Source organism: Gorilla gorilla, chromosome 8, assembly GCF_029281585.2.
Source record: "Gorilla gorilla gorilla isolate KB3781 chromosome 8, NHGRI_mGorGor1-v2.1_pri, whole genome shotgun sequence".
NCBI classification, from domain to species: Eukaryota; Metazoa; Chordata; class Mammalia; order Primates; family Hominidae; genus Gorilla; species Gorilla gorilla.
The window spans coordinates 134,949,911-134,968,184 of record NC_073232.2 but is presented as its reverse complement, the minus strand read 5'-3'; the positions used below and the strand labels follow the sequence as shown (position 1 = coordinate 134,968,184).

Sequence of the window (18,274 nt, the reverse complement as noted above, 5' to 3'; positions counted from 1 at the left end):
AATTTCTTCTCTTTAACCACTCATTTCCTACTGGATACCTGAAGTATTCAGTAAAGATAAGATAAAAACTCAAGTTCAAGAGCAATATGGAAAAAAAAAAATGTCGGCCAGGCAGACATGACAGGTGACACTGTAATAGTTTCTGGAATGACTGCTCCTTGGGGCCCTACCAACCTCCCTCTGAAACCTGAGCCCAGTGTTACCTGAATGGTCACCCTCACATTTGTGATCTATGAGTCTCCCCTGCTGGTGATCAGCCATCCAACCAGAGGTGGATGCTCAACCGAATTCACACAAATCAGTCTCTCCCTGGAAATTTCCAGACAGAAATCAGAGGTGCAAGTGAATCTTTGTTGTCATTTTGAACTATGAACAGTGATATGGCTTGAATCTGCGTCCCCTCACAAAATCTCACATCAAATTGCACCCCCCAATTCCCCAGCACTGGAGGTGGGGCCTGGTGGGGGGCGGTGATTGGATTATGGAGCAGGATTTCTCATGAATGGTTTAGCACTATGCCCTTGGTGCTGTTTTCATGACAGTGAGTGAGTTCTCTTGAGATCTGGTCATTTGAAAGTGTGTGACACCCCCCACCCCCTGCCTCTCTCTTGCTCCTGCTTTGGCCCTGTGAAGTATCTGCTCCCCCTTTGTCTTCTGCCATGATTGGAAGCTTCCTGAGCCCTCTCTGGAAGCTGAGCAGATCCCAGTGCCCTGCTTCCTGTACAGCCTGTGGAACTGTGAGCCCACTAAACCTCTTTTCTTTGTAAGTTACCCAGTCTCAGGTATTTCTTCATAGCAATGTGAGAATGGACTAACACAAACAGATACACTTGGGAGCTGAGCTGTAAGGCAGCTGTCCTCTACAATGTGCACAGAGAAGAGGATGTCGCCAGGCTGGAGGGGAGGAGAATGAAACACGAGGGTCGGGTGAGATGGCATCAAAAATAGAGGTGAGGGTAGCTTCCCAAATTGCTTCCCTGTCTACACCGCCCCTTCATTTCTGAGACTTACTCTTGAATCCTTCAGTAAATTTCCTCATTTTTTGCTCAATATACCTAAAGTGTATTTCTGTTACTTGTAACAAAAAGGACATTCACTAAGGTAATAGCAAATGATTCTTCTCAGCATTCAGTCAACCTGGAAGAAGCAGGTAAATGGAGGTAAATAAATAGATATATTAATATATTGGTTTATACAGAAATATAGATACAGGAACAAATATTGGTTGTGATTCTTGCTGGTGTCATTATCCTGTTTTGGAACAGCATGATAAGAAGTACTGAATCAGGCTGGGCATGATGACTCAAGCCTGTAATCCCAGCACTTTGGGAAGCCGAGGCGGGCAGATCACCTGAGGTCAGAAGTTCAAGATCAGCCTGGCCAGCATGATGAAACCCTTTTTCCACTAAAAATACAAAAATTAGCCAGGTGTGGTGGTGGGTGCCTGTAATCCCAGCAACTCGGGAGGCTGAGGCAGGAGAATCACTTGAATCCAGGAGACAAAGTTTGCAGTGAGCTGAGATTGTGCCGCTGCACTCTAGCCTGGGCAACAGAGTGAGACTCCATCTCAAAAAAAAAAAAAACGGAAGTACTGAATCGGATTGGCCAGCCAATCAGTTGGGTCCCTAACTGCTGCAGTTTGGATGTGTATTCCCTCTAAATCTCACATTGAAATGTAATCCCCAGTGTTGAAGGTGGAGCCTGCTGGGAGGTGATTGGATCATAGGGGTGGATTTCTCATGAATGCTTTATCACCATCTCCTTGGTGCTGTCTTTACAATAGTGAGTGAGTTCTCACAAGATGTGGTTGTTTAAAAGTGTGTGGCACCTCCTCCCCAACTCTCTCTCTCTCTTGCTCCTGCTTTGCCATGTAAAGTGCCTGTTCCCTCTTTGCCTTCCGCCATGATTGGAAGCCTCCTGAGGCCTCCCCAGAAGCAGATGGTGCTATGCTTCCTGTACAGCCTGTAGAACCATGAGCCAATCAAACCTCTTTTCTTATAAATTACCCAGTCTCAGATATTTCTTTATAAGAATGCAAGAATGGCCCAACCCACTAACCCAGCTAGATTATGGTATAGTAATAGCCATTAAGTCAGTTCACTAAAACACTGAACTTTCATCTCGTTGGGAGAGGATGTCTTCCCAGAAGGCCACGGATATTTTTCAGTAGAAAATGTTTCCAGGAGCCTTCAAAGATGTCAAGTTAACCCAACAGCAATTGGAGAAGGGCACCAGCCTATAAGTGAGGAGTGAAAAGGTTAGATCCCACCTCAAACATCCAAGATAGCATTTGAAGTCAACTTTCCACTCAAAGCAAAGAGCATTTAACTGATGCTCATCCATAAATATTATGGAAAGTTTCATTTTATACATAGCAGGAACTTAAGCATCATTTGTAGGCCAACTACTATCACGAGCAAGGCAGAACTACTGGTTTTATGGAGAGTTGACTATACATATGGTCATGCACATTTGAACTATGATTGAAGAGGTTTCTATTCCTTAATCTCTACATTTCACAGAGAAACCTTAGCTGGGTATATTCGTAGAGATACCAACGTCTGTTCAAAATGTTATGTGACAGCTGAAAACAACATAGGTAACTGGAGTGTGATGATCACACTTTTTGTTTTACTCCATGCAGAGGTTTTTAAGGGACCCAGTTCCATATGTAGTCTAATGTGTTTTTGACCAGTGGGAGATAGCAGAACTTTAACACCATCATCATAGCATACCGTATCACCACATTGGCAGAATGGTGATCAGAAAGCCGGCACCTTCTCAATTGTGTGTCCCTACAGGTCTTTTCCCAGTATAGGGGAGAGAAATAGCAAATAGGCTGCTCTCCTGCCTCAAGAGAGACCTCAGACAAACAAGAATCCATCTTATTTTAAAGACAGGTCAGAAGAGGCCGCACGATCATGCTCAGTGATGCCCAGGTCCCCAAAGTGTGATAGGAAGATTGTCAAATAATAAACCAAATCCCAACGTAGCTTTAAATAGATTGATATGGTTTGGCTGTGTCTCCACCCAAATCTCATCTTGAATGGTAGCTCCCATAACTCCCATGTGTTGTAGGAGGGACCCAGTGGGAGGTAATTGAATCATGAGGGTGGGTCTTTCCCATGCTGTTCTCATGATAGCAAATGAGTCTCATGAGATCTGATGGCTTATAAATGGGAGTTTCCCTGCACAAGCTCTCTTTTTGCCTGCCACCATCCATGTACAATATGACTTGCTCCTCCTTGCCTTCTGCCATGATTGTGGCTGCTCCCCAGCCATGTGGAACTGTGAGTCCATTAAACTTCTTTTTTTTTTTTGTAAATTACCCAGTCTCATGTATGTCTTTATGAGCAGTGTCGAAATGGACTAGTACAAAGACTTTATTCAAAATGCTTATAGCAGTACTGAGAGTGCTCCAACCAGAGGATTGGCAAGGATCTCAGAGGTCAGAGAGAAAGGAATTTGGTTTCTAGGGAGGATGACAGAAGCTGGAAGGACTGAGGGTGGGAGATGGGATGAGCAGGTAGTGTGACAGGTGACCAGGAATGTGTGTCTCGTGGTCAGCTCATTTCCAGAAGGGTCTTTGGGAGGATTATTCTGCTTCGCAGTGCTTGTTTATCTTGAGGGATGAATCAAAGGTGGGGAAGCTGTGGTGGGAGACCAGCTTAACTAAAGTTTGGTTAGGTCAATTTGGCAAGCATTTCATTTCAATTGATAAGGAAGGAAAATAGTTCAGCTAATCATTGAAGAGAAAATGAGTGAGAATTTGGGGTGTCCAGGTTGCCCAAGGAAAATGTGGGATCATATGAGTCTTATCTAAGTCATACAGGTGAGGGTGGTCTTTCTAGTAAGCCATTCTCCAGAACAAAAATGGTGGAGAACTTTCCTTAACCTTGTTGTTTTCCATTATCACAGATAAGGAAGATTAGTCTCAGATAAGTTTAAATTGTCACGATAATTGTACCTATCACAGTGGGTGATCTAGGATCAATTGTGTTCTTATTTGTAAAGCACTTAGCCCATAATTGAGCCCATTGTTTCTGCCTTTTAAGCACTAGGTGGATAAACACTTTGGAAGTCCCCTATATCCTGAGAAAAACTCTCCTCCCTCCAACCAGCAACCTCCATGCTGCAGTTCTTCACTCTTCCTTCAATGCTCTCATCTCTGACACTGAGGATGGAGCCGTTCCTCAGCTCTCCAGACTTCAGGGGTTTAGAGGAGTCTCCTCTCCTGGGAACAGGCTCTGGAGGAGGTGGCCACTTTCTCTGCCCAGGAAGCTGCCCAGAAGGGAGGGCAGAGGAAGGTCCCTAGGACTTGGAGTTGCAGAGGGTGAGGGGAGGAGGAACAGGGAGGAAAGAGTGGTGAGCACCTGGTAGAGAGGGTGATCTAGGGATTGTGAAGTGCTTAAGCAGATAGTCAGTTACTTATTCCACTATTCTTTGGCCAAGAACATGTCTCAGAACATGATTTTTAGGGGTGAGCTGTTTGGATTCCAACCTGAAAATGCATAGCCTCCTTGTGAGAAGAATGAAAGCATGAAATTAGATTGCCCACATTTACCTCATATCCTTCTTTGCTAATTGATTTTCCATAAAAGGACACAAAACAAAAAACAAAATGCCAAGCTGGGAGTTAGCTGTAGGTCAAGGCAGGAGAATCGATAATGACCACACTGTGAAGAGGGACTTGAGTGCAAAGAGATGGAGCTGAGCAGGGAGAGGAGGTGGCATCGCTGTCCCCATCCCTGGGAGCAATGCTGGGTCCCTCAGGGGGAAGGGAGGAAAGAAGGACTGGCTCTCAGCATTTACAGACCAGCTCACTCACTGCTTTCTTCTTGTTTCTTTGATTCCACTCAAAGTACAATATCCCCACTCTGGAGCCACAGACAGAAAAGTCAGCCCTGACCAAGGCAATCTTCACGTCCTAGTTTTTGATAACGTTTGTTGTTTAGCACTGAAGTTCTCCTGTCCCTGAAACCTCTTATTCTGGGCAAACCAGAAAAGTCAGCCAATCTAATGCTCACCTGAATATTTCTTGTTTTAAATTCTGTAATGAGACCAATAATCAACCTAATGTTGAAGTAAACCTATTGAATATGTTTTTTTTTTTTTTTGGAGTTAGGAGAAATAAGCCATCTTAATTTACGAAATTTTCACCATTTCAGGGACCTGTCATGGACTTGAATGCAGGAGCCCTGAGTGCAGTCACAGGGCCTCCCTCTGGGGCATGGCTCTGTGGCTCGCACTCATGATGGACGTGTTGGCAGGAGCCCAGCCTCTGCATCAGATGGCCCTCGTCACAGTCCTAGCTGGCATGACAGTGTGTGCCTCTGGAGAAGTTATTTTCAACTAACTTTCTCAAATCCTAGGCCAGACACAATGGCTCACACCTGTAATCCCAGCACTTTGGGGCGCTGAGGCGGGTGGATCACCTGAGGTCAGGAGTTCAAGACCAGCCTGGCCAACATGGTGAAACCCTATCTGTACTAAAAATACAAAAATTAGCCAGGCAAGGTGGAGCGCGCCTGTAATCCCAGCTACTAGGAAGGCTGAGGCAGGAGAATTGCTTGAACCCGGGAGGCGGAGTTTTTGGTGAGCCAAGATCGCGACACTGCACTCCAGCCTGGGTGACAGAGTGAGACTCCATCTCAGAAACAAACAAACATACAGAAAACAAAACAAAACAAAACCTTCTCAAATCCTAAGTAAACTAGGGATAGTAATACTACCCCAAAAGACTTCATGTCATGATAAAATTAGACAACCTGTATGACATTATTAAGGTAGTACCTAGAGAATGTTGTGTTGAATAAACATTTAATGGTTTTCACTATTATTATTCCTTTGTCATCTGTTTCTGTCTCCAGTTCACACATGAGAAAACCATGATTGGCAGAGGTAAAAGGTCTGATGTTTCTATCTCCAGTTCACACATGAGAAAACCATGGTTGACAGAGGTAAAAGGTCTGATGTTTCTATCTCCAGTCCACACATGAGAAAACCATGGTTGACAGAGGTAAAAGGTCTGATGTTTCTATCTCCAGTTCACACATGAGAAAACCATGGTTGACAGAGGTAAAAAGTCTGACCTGGAGCCGCACGTCACTCAGTGATAGAATGGACACAGGTAGCTTGTTATTTTTCTTTGACTCTGCTTTCTGTCCAGGGTTTCCCTGGACCTTTTCCAGTCAAAGACATCAGCGCGCTAAGCAGAAGTCATGTTCAGCTGGTCACATTGTATTATTCTACTCCAAGATGCTCTTGGAACATTAAAGACCTGACCTGCTCACACAAAGTCCCAGGCTACCATGTGCTGTGCACCAGAGCTAGAGGACAAGTCCTACCTGCTGTGTCTCCATATCTGTACACTTAGAAAAACCAGAAAAGCCAACCAAAACTAGGATTTGTTTTTTTTTTCTTCAACCATGTGAGTTTCAGGTGATCCTTCAAGCTCCAAGACAAACATTCTGGAACAACTTAGATGACAGACAGAGATGCTTGCTTCATGTGAGGTTTACAGGATCCAGATGCTCCTTCCAGCTTCAAGGGTGGAGGGAAACTCCGCAAGGTCAGCTCTGGAAGGTCCCTGACCCTGTGTCCTCCTCTCCCCTGGTCACATTCAGGGAGGACTGTGGGCCTCCTGGGGACTGACCAAGTATCCCGGGGGAAAAAAACAAAACAACAAAAAAAACTGGACTCATCCAGAACCAAGACCAGGAGCCAAGCCTTCTTCTGTCCCCAGATAGGCCTCACCCATGGTGAAGGAAGAAGTAGCCACTTCAGCAATGTGCCTGAAATGCACTCAAATATGCCCAACACAGGCCCCACTGGGAGCTCTGCCCTTTCTGAAACACTCAGAAAGATGGAGGGAGCACTTTTCTCTTTGTTCCTAAATTCACCCCATTCGGGTGACTCCACCTCTGCTCACGGCACCTGCTCAGCACGTCCTACTCCGGCCTTTCCAGACCTCCCCATGACTGGAGGCCAGACCTGAGCTCCACCTCACTGGGAAGCCTGGTGTGAACAGCATAGCTGGGTGAACCCCAGACCTCACAGTGTCTGCAGCTGTCACCCACTGCCTGATGGGGGTGTCAGGGGCCATTGCTTCTTGTGCTGCTGTTTGACTCTATGCAAGCTGGTTTCAGTCCTCAACTGAATACAAGTCTCTTAGGGATGGAGAATGTGTGCTGTGTATTTCAGTGTGTCCAGAGACTCATAGGGCACCAAGTATAATCTCAGTCCAGGAGGCACAAGTTTCTTATTTATATATATTTTATGTATATATAATATATATTTCTTGTTTATATATATTTTCTAGGATTATATATTCATATAGAATATGTATATCATACATTCCTTATAGTATATAGTTCATATACTACTCACTTTGCAGAAATACACTAGAAAATGGTACAGGGCATATAATAAGATCAATAGAGAGAAAGATGGCTTCTCAGAGATACACACTTCTATATCAAGAAGACAGGAAAGATAAAGAAAGTTTTCACATATGATCTTCTAACACTAAAGATGTGGGTGTACAGAAATGCTGAGACAGAACCCGTATCTTTTTCTGGAAGGGTCACAGGGTCACACTCCCTCTCCCTCACCCAGTGCTGGTCCAGGAGAACTATGACTCAATCTTATTTCTGCAGTCCCAGGTATAGCCTCTGTCCAACACATGCAGAACCAGGCTCAGGCAGAGCAGGGGAGCATCAGCAGGTGCCTCTTCCCCCGGCCTTCCTATTAATGTGTTGACCAAGCGTCAACAAAGTAATATATTTCAAAGAAGGTGGGTGGATGACTGGGTTCTCTGGAGTACTTGATGGTGATGATGTTGGAAGAAGAGTAATAGAATGTACTGAAGGCTCTACAAATCCTGCCCAAGGACTCAGACCCTGGAGGTCCATCCAGCACTTCCACATATTCTTTGCCACATGCGAATCCTCTGGGTCAGAAGAAAAGGCAACCATCAGCATTTGGATTTGTCCTCCAGCCAGGCTGCCACCTCCCTCCACCAATGAATCCACACTAGATCCCAACAGCTTTGCTCATGAGAAGTGCAAGGACAGAAGAGAACGAAAGAAAGAAAGTTCGTCAGTTCTTCAATAACGCAAGCAGGGGCCCGAGCACCCCCTCCATCTTCCCAGAAACCTTCCCCTCCACCAGGGCAGCAGGTGGCTTCCCAGTCTCATGGTTTCCATGTCTTCCAGGGAGCCCAGCCCATGGCCCTAGGATTCCAACCCAGGAATTTTGGTCAAAACATCAGCTGTGCTTCAAGTTCCCCAAACAGGGGATGCAGCCAGCAGAGTGGTGTGTTTCCTTAAACCACAACCTCTGTGTCAGGACAAAAATCACCAGAAATGAGTGTGTGGACACTGCTCCCTGGTTCCTGCCTTCCTTTCCCCTGGCAGATGGGACAGGAAGAGGTGAAGCATGACCCCCCACTAGCATAAGCTTGGCCTTGCTTACTCACTGCAGAGGAGAGAGGGGTCTCTTTCTCCATCCTGTGAGAGACAAGCTGCACATGGAAGTTCTCAGTCCTAGGAGACCTCCCTACTTCCCTCTCCTCCCTGTGCTTTTCCAGGACTAATCTCCACCCCTCATCCTCAGGCCCCAGCAGGTCTCAGTTCACAAGGAGGGGCTGGAGCCTCTCTGGGGTATAATAAGACAACAAGTGGACACCCCACCAGGACACACACAGGGCTGACTTTATACTAGTTTTGCTCTTGGCCCAGCCTGTGTCCCTCCTTGGTGCCAAGGACAATCAGATTCAAAATCAACTTTGAAAAGGACAAAGGGACAATATGGGAAAATGTCCACAGCTGCCCATCCCTCTGGCCTTGGGGAAATTATGAAACAGGAAGTGCACGACTCTTTCATTCCAGGTCCCTCCTCAACCTCCTTCTCTCCTTGTTTCCCCATATGGGTCTTCATGGCCACACATCCTTTTTGAATCCCCGGGCCTCAGGTTGGGTAGGCAGTTTAAGCCCTGTATTTGAGGCAGGTGTCTCGAAGTGTCCTTGATCCCATAGAACTCCTGCATAACGTAGTGGGATTCTGAGCCCATAGGCTGTCTGGAGGGGACAGGACCTCTGGGTCACACAGTTCCACCATCTGTCTCATCCACCATTGTGGGCTGTGTTTGGCTTGGTCTGGAATTGATGGAAATGTGGTTTCCATGCTGAAATCTGTGAACACTGCCCTGGGATATCAATGCAGTAACTTAGGCTGCATTGGAAATGCCTTCTGTGGCTTTATCACTTCATTCATTCATTCATTTAAGAAAAATACCTGCAATCCAAAGACAGACTCCTAGTAGACACAAACAAAATCATAGGCAAGAGTAATATTGCACTATAAATTCAGTGTAGAGCTTTCCAGGGGTATTATGAAAACCCTTGTGAGAAAAAGATCTCTCCTCCTCTGCAGAGAGTCAGGAAAGTGGTTTTATTGTTATGGAGGTTGTTGTCCTTGAGCTAACTCATGAAATACAACATGAAAACCCTTTGCAGAGGGCAGATGAGTCTGGCAGGGATTGAAGGATGCATTCCAGGCAGAGGGCAGGTGTGAGCAAAGGCAAGGAGCTGCTGGACTCTGGTGTGTCCAGGAAACTCAGTGTAATGGCACAGCCCATAGCAGGGTCCAGAGAGGAGAAGTGATCAGAAGTGAGCAGAGAAGAGAAACCAGTTATGAGGAATGACAAAGGCATGACAAGAAGATCAACTTTATTTGGAGAAAACGAGCCAGTGAAAAGCTTTCAACAGGAAGTGAAAATGCAGTCAAATTGTGTGTCAAATGGCTGTCATGGATAGGGTGGAAGGTGAACCATATGAGGTCAAGATGGGATCTTTCCTAGAAATAACAACAACATCAAAGAAAACTCACAACCCCAGTACTCACTTGAGGTCTGGAATGGCCACCGTGACTATCTCCCTGGGGTTCAACTCGATGATCCAGACGCATTCAGTTTTCGGCCCAACGTAGTTGAAGATCCTGCCATATTCATCCGTGTAGTGGCCCCCACAGTCACTGGGTGCTACAAGAGGAGAAACGGGGCCCAGGCACTGCAGGGATGCTCTAGGTCTGGGATCGGCTTGTGTCATTCCAGGGGCCCCTGTTATTACTGATTCTCCCAACTTCCCATCCTTGGGAAGAAAATTCAACCTTAATGGCCCAGTCTGATGGCTCCACAAACAAGGTGGGCTTTTTGGTTTCAGACTTTATTAGGTGACCCACACTTATTTTAAAGTACAGTTTGTTTATGACCAGTGGGAAATAGAGGAACTTAACACCCCTAACTAAAACTTTCTCACCAATCGTATTGCCCGATTAGTGAACAGAAAATCAGCACAAACACTATCTTTCCATTTCCCTACAGATCTTTTCTTAGGGCCGGCTGGACAAATAACAAATAGGCAGTGCTCCTGCCCCAATAGTAGCCCAATCCCTGAACAAATGAGAATCCATCTCCTTGAGGTTCAATGATGCCTCAGGCTCCGAAAGTGTGACTGAGGATGAAAAGAGCACTTTCCTTGAGTGGTCAAATGTGTTCCAGTTTCTAAAGCACTTAGCTCATGCCCAGCAACTGGTTAAGCACTAGGTGAATCCACCAATCAATCAACAAGCCACCCTGCATCGCAAGAAACTGCTCCTCCCTCTAGCCTGCATCCTCACGGAGAAGCTCGTAGGAAGAGGGAAGAACTGCAGCCTGGAGGAAGCAGGTTAGAGGGAGGAGCAGTTTTCTGACACCGAGGATGGAGCAGCTCCTCAGCTCTCCAGACTCCAGGTGTTTAGAAGAGGCTCCCATCCTCCAGGAACGCAGGCTCTGTGGAGTGGTGGCTCCTTTCCCTGCCCAGCAGGCTGGTAAGACAGGAGGGCAGAGGAGACTTCGGGGGGCTTGGAGGTGTTGGGGAAGTTGGGAGGAGGCTCATGGAGGGGAGCACTGAGAGGGTGGGAGGGGGAATTAGCGATTATGAAGGCTGAATCCAATTACCAAGTCCTTTTGGACAAGAATTATCCCTGGTACGTGCCCTTCTCATTGATCCATTTGGATTTCAACCCCAAAACAGGGTCTCTGTGTGAGGCAAGGGAAAGACAGTAACAGTCTTGTCTGCATTTACCTGTGGCAAATGGAGCTGTAACAGTCGTGGCTGAAAGACAAAACAAAACAAAACAAAAACCATGAAAATCTGAACTTACCAATGGGTGAAAGCAGAAGAAAGGAAAATGACTACACTGTGAAGAGGAGCTTGAGTGAAAAGGGACAGAGCTGAGCACAAAGGGACAGAGCTGAGCACAAAGGGACAGAGCTAAGCAGGAAGAAGAGATGGCGTCACTGTCCCCATTTATGGGAACAGCCCTGGGTTACCCAGAGAGAAGGATGGAAGGCAGCATCGCTCTCAGCACTCACAAATTCACAAACCAGCTCACTCACAGCATTCTTGTTTTTCCCATTCCACTCAATTAAAGTTCAATTGTCTCACTCTGGAGCCATGGTCAGAAATGACTGCTCTGATAGAGTAGTCAGCTTGTCTTGAATTATCCGAGACATTCCTGATTTTTTAGCTAAAGGTCTCACGTCCCACTTTCCTGGGAAAAAATAAAAGTCAGCTGCCTTAACTCTGATATAAACACTTCTCCTTGTAAATTCTATAACAAAACCAGTGATTAATTTGATTTTGAAATAAATCTGTTGACTAAAATTTTTAAGTGAGTAGAAGTGAGCCATGTTTATTTATGGAAATTTCACTATTCAGGGACCGGAGTTAAATAACGGGATCCAAGCCAGCCCTGCATGCAATCTCATACGTCCCACAGTGCACGTGACACTGGGATCATTGTCAGGCTATGATCTAGCGGGCAGGCACACGGGTTCAGAATCAGATGTCCCTGGTTAACTGTCCCAGCAGCCTAGAGCTGAACGGCTTTGGACAAAGTTTTTAACTCTCCCTAAGCCTCAGTCACTCATCTATACAATGGGCATCTTGATTTTAACTACCTTACAGGATGAAGCTGGGTGCACGAGCCCATGGCCCAATGCCCAGCACGGGGTAGCCTGGCATACACCTGATCTGTCACTCTAACGCTTTCAAGACAGTTGCTTCATTTTCCAAATTAGATGATGTTTCTTTACTAAGTAAATTAGCAATCCTCATAATGCTACACAACCTATTCTGACAAAAGTCAACCAGGACATCTTAGCTGTCTTTCCTGAGCCTGAGACTATATTGGTCCTTTGTGGGTGCAAAGAAGAGTCTCCCCACAGCTGGGGCCTCTATCAAGTTGGCTCTGGAAGAAATAAACCACGATTCCCCAGAAAGCAGACCTCGAGTGCAAATCCTGAACATGCCTGTCATATTGAGTGACATTTCTGTACTGTAACCACATCTACCTTAAATTCCTTTCATCTAGATTCTTAGGCAAAGGCCTTGAGGCATGGGGAAGAAGCTGCTACTTAACAATCACTGACTACACAAGCTTTCAGGCTGTGAGGCTAGTGATCACTCCAGGGAGCTTTAGTAATGAACTTTTCTAAATTTGCTTGAATGGAAACTTTTGCTTCACTAACTCCTCACAACAGCCCTGTCGAGGCACCCCGATTCTACAGCTGAGGTGAAGAGAGGTTGGGTGACTTGGCCAAGCCTATGCAGCACTCATTAGTTTCTGCATTTAAGCTCGGCACCTCTGCCTCTTTTTCATCAAGTTGTCTTTGTGTCTCTTGATTTCACCAAGGATGAGGAAACCAAATGTCAAGCATATTAAGTTTTTCCACCAAGCTCTTAGGGTTCCTATGACCAGTTGCCCTAAGGCCTCACTGTAGCCCTAATTTAGACAGAAGCTGTAAGCTGTTATCTGAGTTGGAAATGTAGATGGGCATCTGAAGCTTTAGCCAGAGGCAGCCACGTGGAGCTGGGGCCTACAGTGAGGCTGAAATCCTGGCAGGGGAGGAGAGCACCCGGTGATGGGGCAGCCCCTGACGTGAGTGTGCAGTCAGCAAAGTGGAGCAGCGCAGGAGAAATGGGCAAGGTTGGAAAGGACCCGGCAAGGGCAAGAGAGGAGAAAGAAGTGACGAGAGTAGGAAACAAGGAGCTCAGGAAGGAAAGGGGAGAGAAAGAGGATACAAAGGAAGAAGGTGGGGAGAATGAGGGAAACAGGAAGCCAGGGGAAGAGAGACATAGAGACGAAGACATCTCCCTGAGGAAATCTATACCCTCTTCCTTTCCTGCCTGCATTCAAAATCAGTTGGCCAGTCCTCATGCATTTGACACAATTCCCAGGGCCCAGCCCTCTAGAGGGCAAGTGACTCCCCCTCTTCCAGGCATTCCCAGCCAGCGATGGGAGCTGCTGGTTATTGCTCCTCCTGAAGTTGCTGCAGCAGCCATGTGACAACCCGCTGGGCAGATGCAGAGCCCCCTCCTGCTGTGGGCTCCCCCAAGGGCCACAGTTACCCCCTCAGAAGTCCCCAGACACATTCCACGCAGGGCACCCTCACCAAGACACTGCCTGCCGTCAGACCACCTGGAAAGCCTCGAAAGCAAGACCATGTCTGATTTTCTCAGCCACTTCTGGGTGAGCCCTGCAGAATCTCAGCATACATTGCTTAAGGCAGGAAGGAGGGTCACAGAACACATCAAGACCGGGAACTCAGGAACCCAGAAATGTTTAAAAATCACGATGGCATCAGCACAATGACATAGATATTTTCCTATTTGTCTCTTCCTCCACCAGCACTAAGTGAAACATTTTGTATGGAAGAGAGTATCTTTCAGCTAATCAGCCATGGGCTTCTTCCTTGGCAATAAGCAAATTTAAAAATCTCTGCAGTTGAAAAGGAAAACAGTGCGAGGCCCAGGAGAAAGGGCCTGGGGCCATGCGTTACCTATACTGCGCAGCAGCGGCCAAGCGAAGGCTCTGGACAGCCTCATCCTCAGTAGGGCCTGGCACCAACCTCAGGAGTGAGCTCAGCTCTGGTGGCTTGGGGTTATATAGAAACACCCATGAAATCTGATCTTCTCCCTCCCATCTGGAGCCAAGATTGGCCAAGCTGTAGGATCTGAGGGTGCTGCAGGATCACCTGGCTGGTCTAGAGAGGGAGGGGAGAGGTGTGGCTAGATGCTAATCAACACTGATCTTTCTCAGCCAGGTTCCAGGTTTCACCTAGACAGCGATATAATGGCCAGGTGCTCCTTCTCCTTTCCGCCCAGGCAGACTCAAGGGAAGTATCACAAGCTGGCCTCAATCCGTGATCTCCTACTGGGGCAGCCCTCTTTCTTCGGGTTAACTTGTAGCATCTGCAGCTGTATTATGTTGCAGAAGCCTCACAACACCCCAGAGGTGAGGCAGGCCGGGAGTCCTTGGAAAGCTGAAGATCCGAGACCCAGAGAGAACCAGGAGACTTTCCCAAAGTCACAGGGCATCAGGGGCAGAACCAGTGTGAGGTCCCGAACTCCTGACTGCCCATCTCTCCCACAGCCCTCTCTGTGTCACAGGAGAGCAAAGGCATGAAATCAGGCCCTTGAGCAGATCAAGGTGTGAGTGGGTCACAGTGGGGCCACTGCAGGGATAGGCCCACCCATGTGGGAATGTCCAGGTAGATGGCATGAGTACCCGTGTCTGCCTGTATTACACATGTGTCATGCCAGGATCCACATGGCTCAGTCCCAGGGGAGGGTCATGGTTAAAAGAGGCTTCTGTGGAGAACAGGCTGGAAATTTCTTAGAAGCTTACACAGAGAGTTCCTTTATGGTCTAGCAATTCCACTAGCTGTATGCTAAAGAGAATTAACAGCATATGTCTAGATATAAATTTGTACGTGAATGTTCATAGTAGCATTGCTTATGTTAGCCAAAGAGGGGAAACTATCTAATATCAACTGAGAAACAGATGAAGAAAACTTGGTATAGCCATAATGGGAATTTATTCAGCCATATGAAGGAATGCAAGCCAATTTGCCAACCAAAGACTGTGACCAATTTATACAACAACCAGGACTTCATGAGGACCCATTTTCCTAAACTCTAACCAACTCCTGATTTTGTCACATCTTTTAATATGTCTTGTAATCAAATATGATGCAAATAATACCTAATGTTATAAAATGCATTTCCCCAAAGTCCAGTGGGGCTGGCACCCTTTCAATGCCTCCACTCCCACTGCAGCTCTTTCAGAAATGCCTGTTCATATCTTCAGGACAATCTTGTATTGCATCACTCGTCTTCTTATGGATCAAAGAAGCCACCCTCGGCCTTTATTTCCCACAACTTTGTTTGCACAGGCCGTGGTGGGTTCACAGTGTGAAGGGGCTTTCCAACTCAAGTAGAACAGACCGACACTGCTGGGCTGGGAGCCCAATTGTTTCTCCCTACTCAGAAGTCACTGAAAAAGGCTGTTTTAGTGTTAAGCCCCCATGTATTACTAAAGTAAACTGCAATACTTCCTCACAATTCTCCTTCCTCCTCTTACTCCAGATACCCTGTCCCATTAGCCCTCATTCACCCTACCCCTGGCCCTGGGCTGGGAAGAGGTCAAAGCTCCCCACAATTGGATGTGAATGCCCAGATGGAGCAAATGCTGGAGCCCATGGAGAGGATGCATCCTTCCTCTTGTACCCCAGCCCAAGGATCCTGCCATGGGCTCCAATGTGTCAGGATGGCTACATGTCTTCCAGCATCGTCCCCACATGGCTGTGGCTGCCCGAAGGAACAAAGACCTAGTATCTTTTCTGGAGGACCCTGGAAACCAAAGTCTTAGGTGCCCCAGGTCACGATGTCAGCTTGGAGGAAAGATTTGGGTTAGCACCAGCTTCTGAGGATTTGCGTCCCTCAGATCTTTATCCTCCCAGGTCGTCCCTTGCTCCTATGTAGCCCTAAGTGGATTTGTTTATTTCCCTTTGTACGTTCTTCTCTCATAGCCTGCTGCACTCAGACCTGTCCTCTGCTTCTCCAGGAGAGGTTAGTAATTCTCTGCACCTTGTTCAAAGACCCCTGTGACTGACGCCATCCACAGTGTCAGAACTGTCCAACTGGTCTCCTCTGTTCCAGGTCTGCCATTATCTGCCTCCCCACCACCCTTACTTTTACTTTACCAGGAAGAATTTTAGGGTCTGATGGGCATTTTTTGTGTTGTCTCCCTAGCGTGATTTCCCAGTTGGAAACAAAAAACCCCAACTTTTTCCAGGTATCTATTCTCACCCAGCATAGCCAATGTGTCCTAGGAGCAATTGGCTCCAAGCCTAGCTCTAAACGCTGGCCTGAGTAGAGTAGGAAGGTGGCATGGATGGTGACAGAAGGCTCACCCTCTGCATCAGTGATGGATGCAGACTTGAGTGTGTGACCCAGATTGGTCCAATGGCATCAAAGGAAGGTGTGACTCAGAGGGAGGCAGACATGGCTGCTCCCCCTTGCTACCAGGATGAGGATGAAGCCAACTGGCAGAGCTGCAGAGCAAGGCAATGGTGGGAAGGCCACGCCAGAGCTGCTGCTGATGTCAGCCCCAAAGCCTCTGCATTGTCCAGACACAGGCGTCAATCCCTGTCCTCATTGTTTAAGTCAATTTGAGATGAGATTTTTGTGCATGTAGCTGAAAATATCCTAAGCTCTACAAGGCCCCTTGAATACCAGAAATTAAAGTGCTTGCTCTTTAGAGAGTCTTAGAAGAATGAGAACCATCCATCACCTGCTAAAATCCCCCAGGCTGAGCAGACCTGCCACTGCACCTCATTTGGGAGATTCCAAACAGCTTGGGCAGGTGGCGCCACAGAAACCTCCAAGGTCCCTTTGACAAAATGCTGACTATGTCAACTTCTCAGAGGCCCTGAGGCACATGTGCATGTGGGTCCTTCTATTTACTGCCTCACCAAAGTCTCCAGAAGCCAGCCACAGCCATCAGAAAATACAGCCATCTAAATTACAAGAATAAGCAGAGGGAAATATGCAAAACATTATGCTTGGGAAACACTCATCCTGAAGATTTACATAAAATGGTAGTTATTGAGTAAAGTAACTGTAATCTATTGACTGGGCTTCCGAAAATCAAATCATGGAAAGCCAGGCTATGGCTAAACTCCAAGCCCTTACGCTGGTAACTACAACAAAAATTCCATCTTCATTTGGCAGTATCTTTTCCTATGCTTATTTGTTATCTATCTTCTGTGAAAGAAAAATAAAAACTCCAAACTCCAATTTCCTATGCCAAAAGGAAAAAGGAAACTAAGCTGAAAGCTGAGGCATGCAAGAAGCTGCCTTTCCTTTTGTTCCTAAGCAGAGAGCTACAGATAAAAGGTTAAATATCTCCACAGGTAGTTACTCTATGTTCACCTTATCTTATGTAAATGCCTATTTACTGAGTGTGAGACAAACTCATGATTGACTCTCCCCTACCTGCTCCTTTTCTTAAGACTTAGAAACATTTTTAAAGTAATTGCATTAAGATTATTGATTGGGAAGGAAAAAAATTAACACAATGAAATGTAGGAACAGAAATGCAAGAGAAGTTGCTTAATCCTATGCCTTCCAGCCAAGATTATTGATTGGGAAGGAAAAAAATTAACACAATGAAATGTAGGAACAGAGATGCAAGAGAAGTTGCTTAATCCTACGCCTTCCAGCCCGAGCGGCACAGCGTAGACATGTGGATGACCATACCCTCCCTCTTTCCCTTCCAGCCATCTTTTCCCCTTTAAGTATTGAAGCCCACAAAATCATCTTGGGACCACAAGCTTTTTCTGTGTGTGTGTGTGTGCATGTGTGTGTTTGTTTTTTCAATTTCTAGTCATGTCCTTAACCTTGGCAAAATAAACTTTTAAATCAATTGAGACCTGTCTCAGATACCTTTTGGTTTACAAATTGGTGACCAACTGAAGAGACTCTGAGTAGAGGTGCCCCTGACCTTTGATGAATCTCCTGTGGGTGCTTGGTACTGGCTTGGGCTATCTTTATTGCTCAAACCAATGGGACAATTTGCTGAGGCCTGGGAGCTTCCCCACTCCAGAGAATCCCTGATCTCCCCCAAACTTGGGTGAGATCTAAGGTGTATTTCACCATACGACTGCTTTTCTGGAGTTTTACTCACTTCTAACAAGGAAGGCAAGTTTTCCTGCTTTCCATGACATTGGAAACAGGACAGCAAGTCCTTCCTGGAATCTCTGCTTACTTGCAACAGGGAAGGTGAGTTTGAGTTTCTTTCCTGCTTCTAAGATGGTAGAGAGCAATCTTCGGCCTGGGCCCCATTCCTAGGTAAGTAGCTGAATTGGGATATTGTGTTGAAAAGT

At 46.4% G+C, this 18,274-nt stretch overlaps 1 protein-coding gene across 2 annotated transcripts in view; it reads right to left on the bottom strand.

Moving 5' to 3' along the window:
• SPADH (spermadhesin family member) overlaps window positions 1-13,963 on the bottom strand; it is a 53,052-nt gene extending 39,089 nt beyond the window's left edge. Inside the window, exons 1-4 of one of the 2 annotated variants that reach the window (XM_031015565.3) lie at window positions 13,886-13,963; window positions 11,127-11,156; window positions 9,907-10,042; window positions 7,300-7,951 (exon numbers count right to left, since the gene is read on the bottom strand). In XM_031015565.3, coding sequence (XP_030871425.1) covers window positions 7,750-7,951; window positions 9,907-10,042; window positions 11,127-11,156; window positions 13,886-13,931 — 414 coding nt within the window. In that variant the 5' untranslated portion in view covers window positions 13,932-13,963 and the 3' untranslated portion in view covers window positions 7,300-7,749. Of the gene's footprint in view, window positions 1-7,299; window positions 7,952-9,906; window positions 10,043-11,126; window positions 11,157-13,885 lie in introns of those variants that run through there. The other variant, XR_008668808.2, reaches the window with a different exon arrangement.
• Window positions 13,964-18,274: the final 4,311 nt, after the last annotated feature.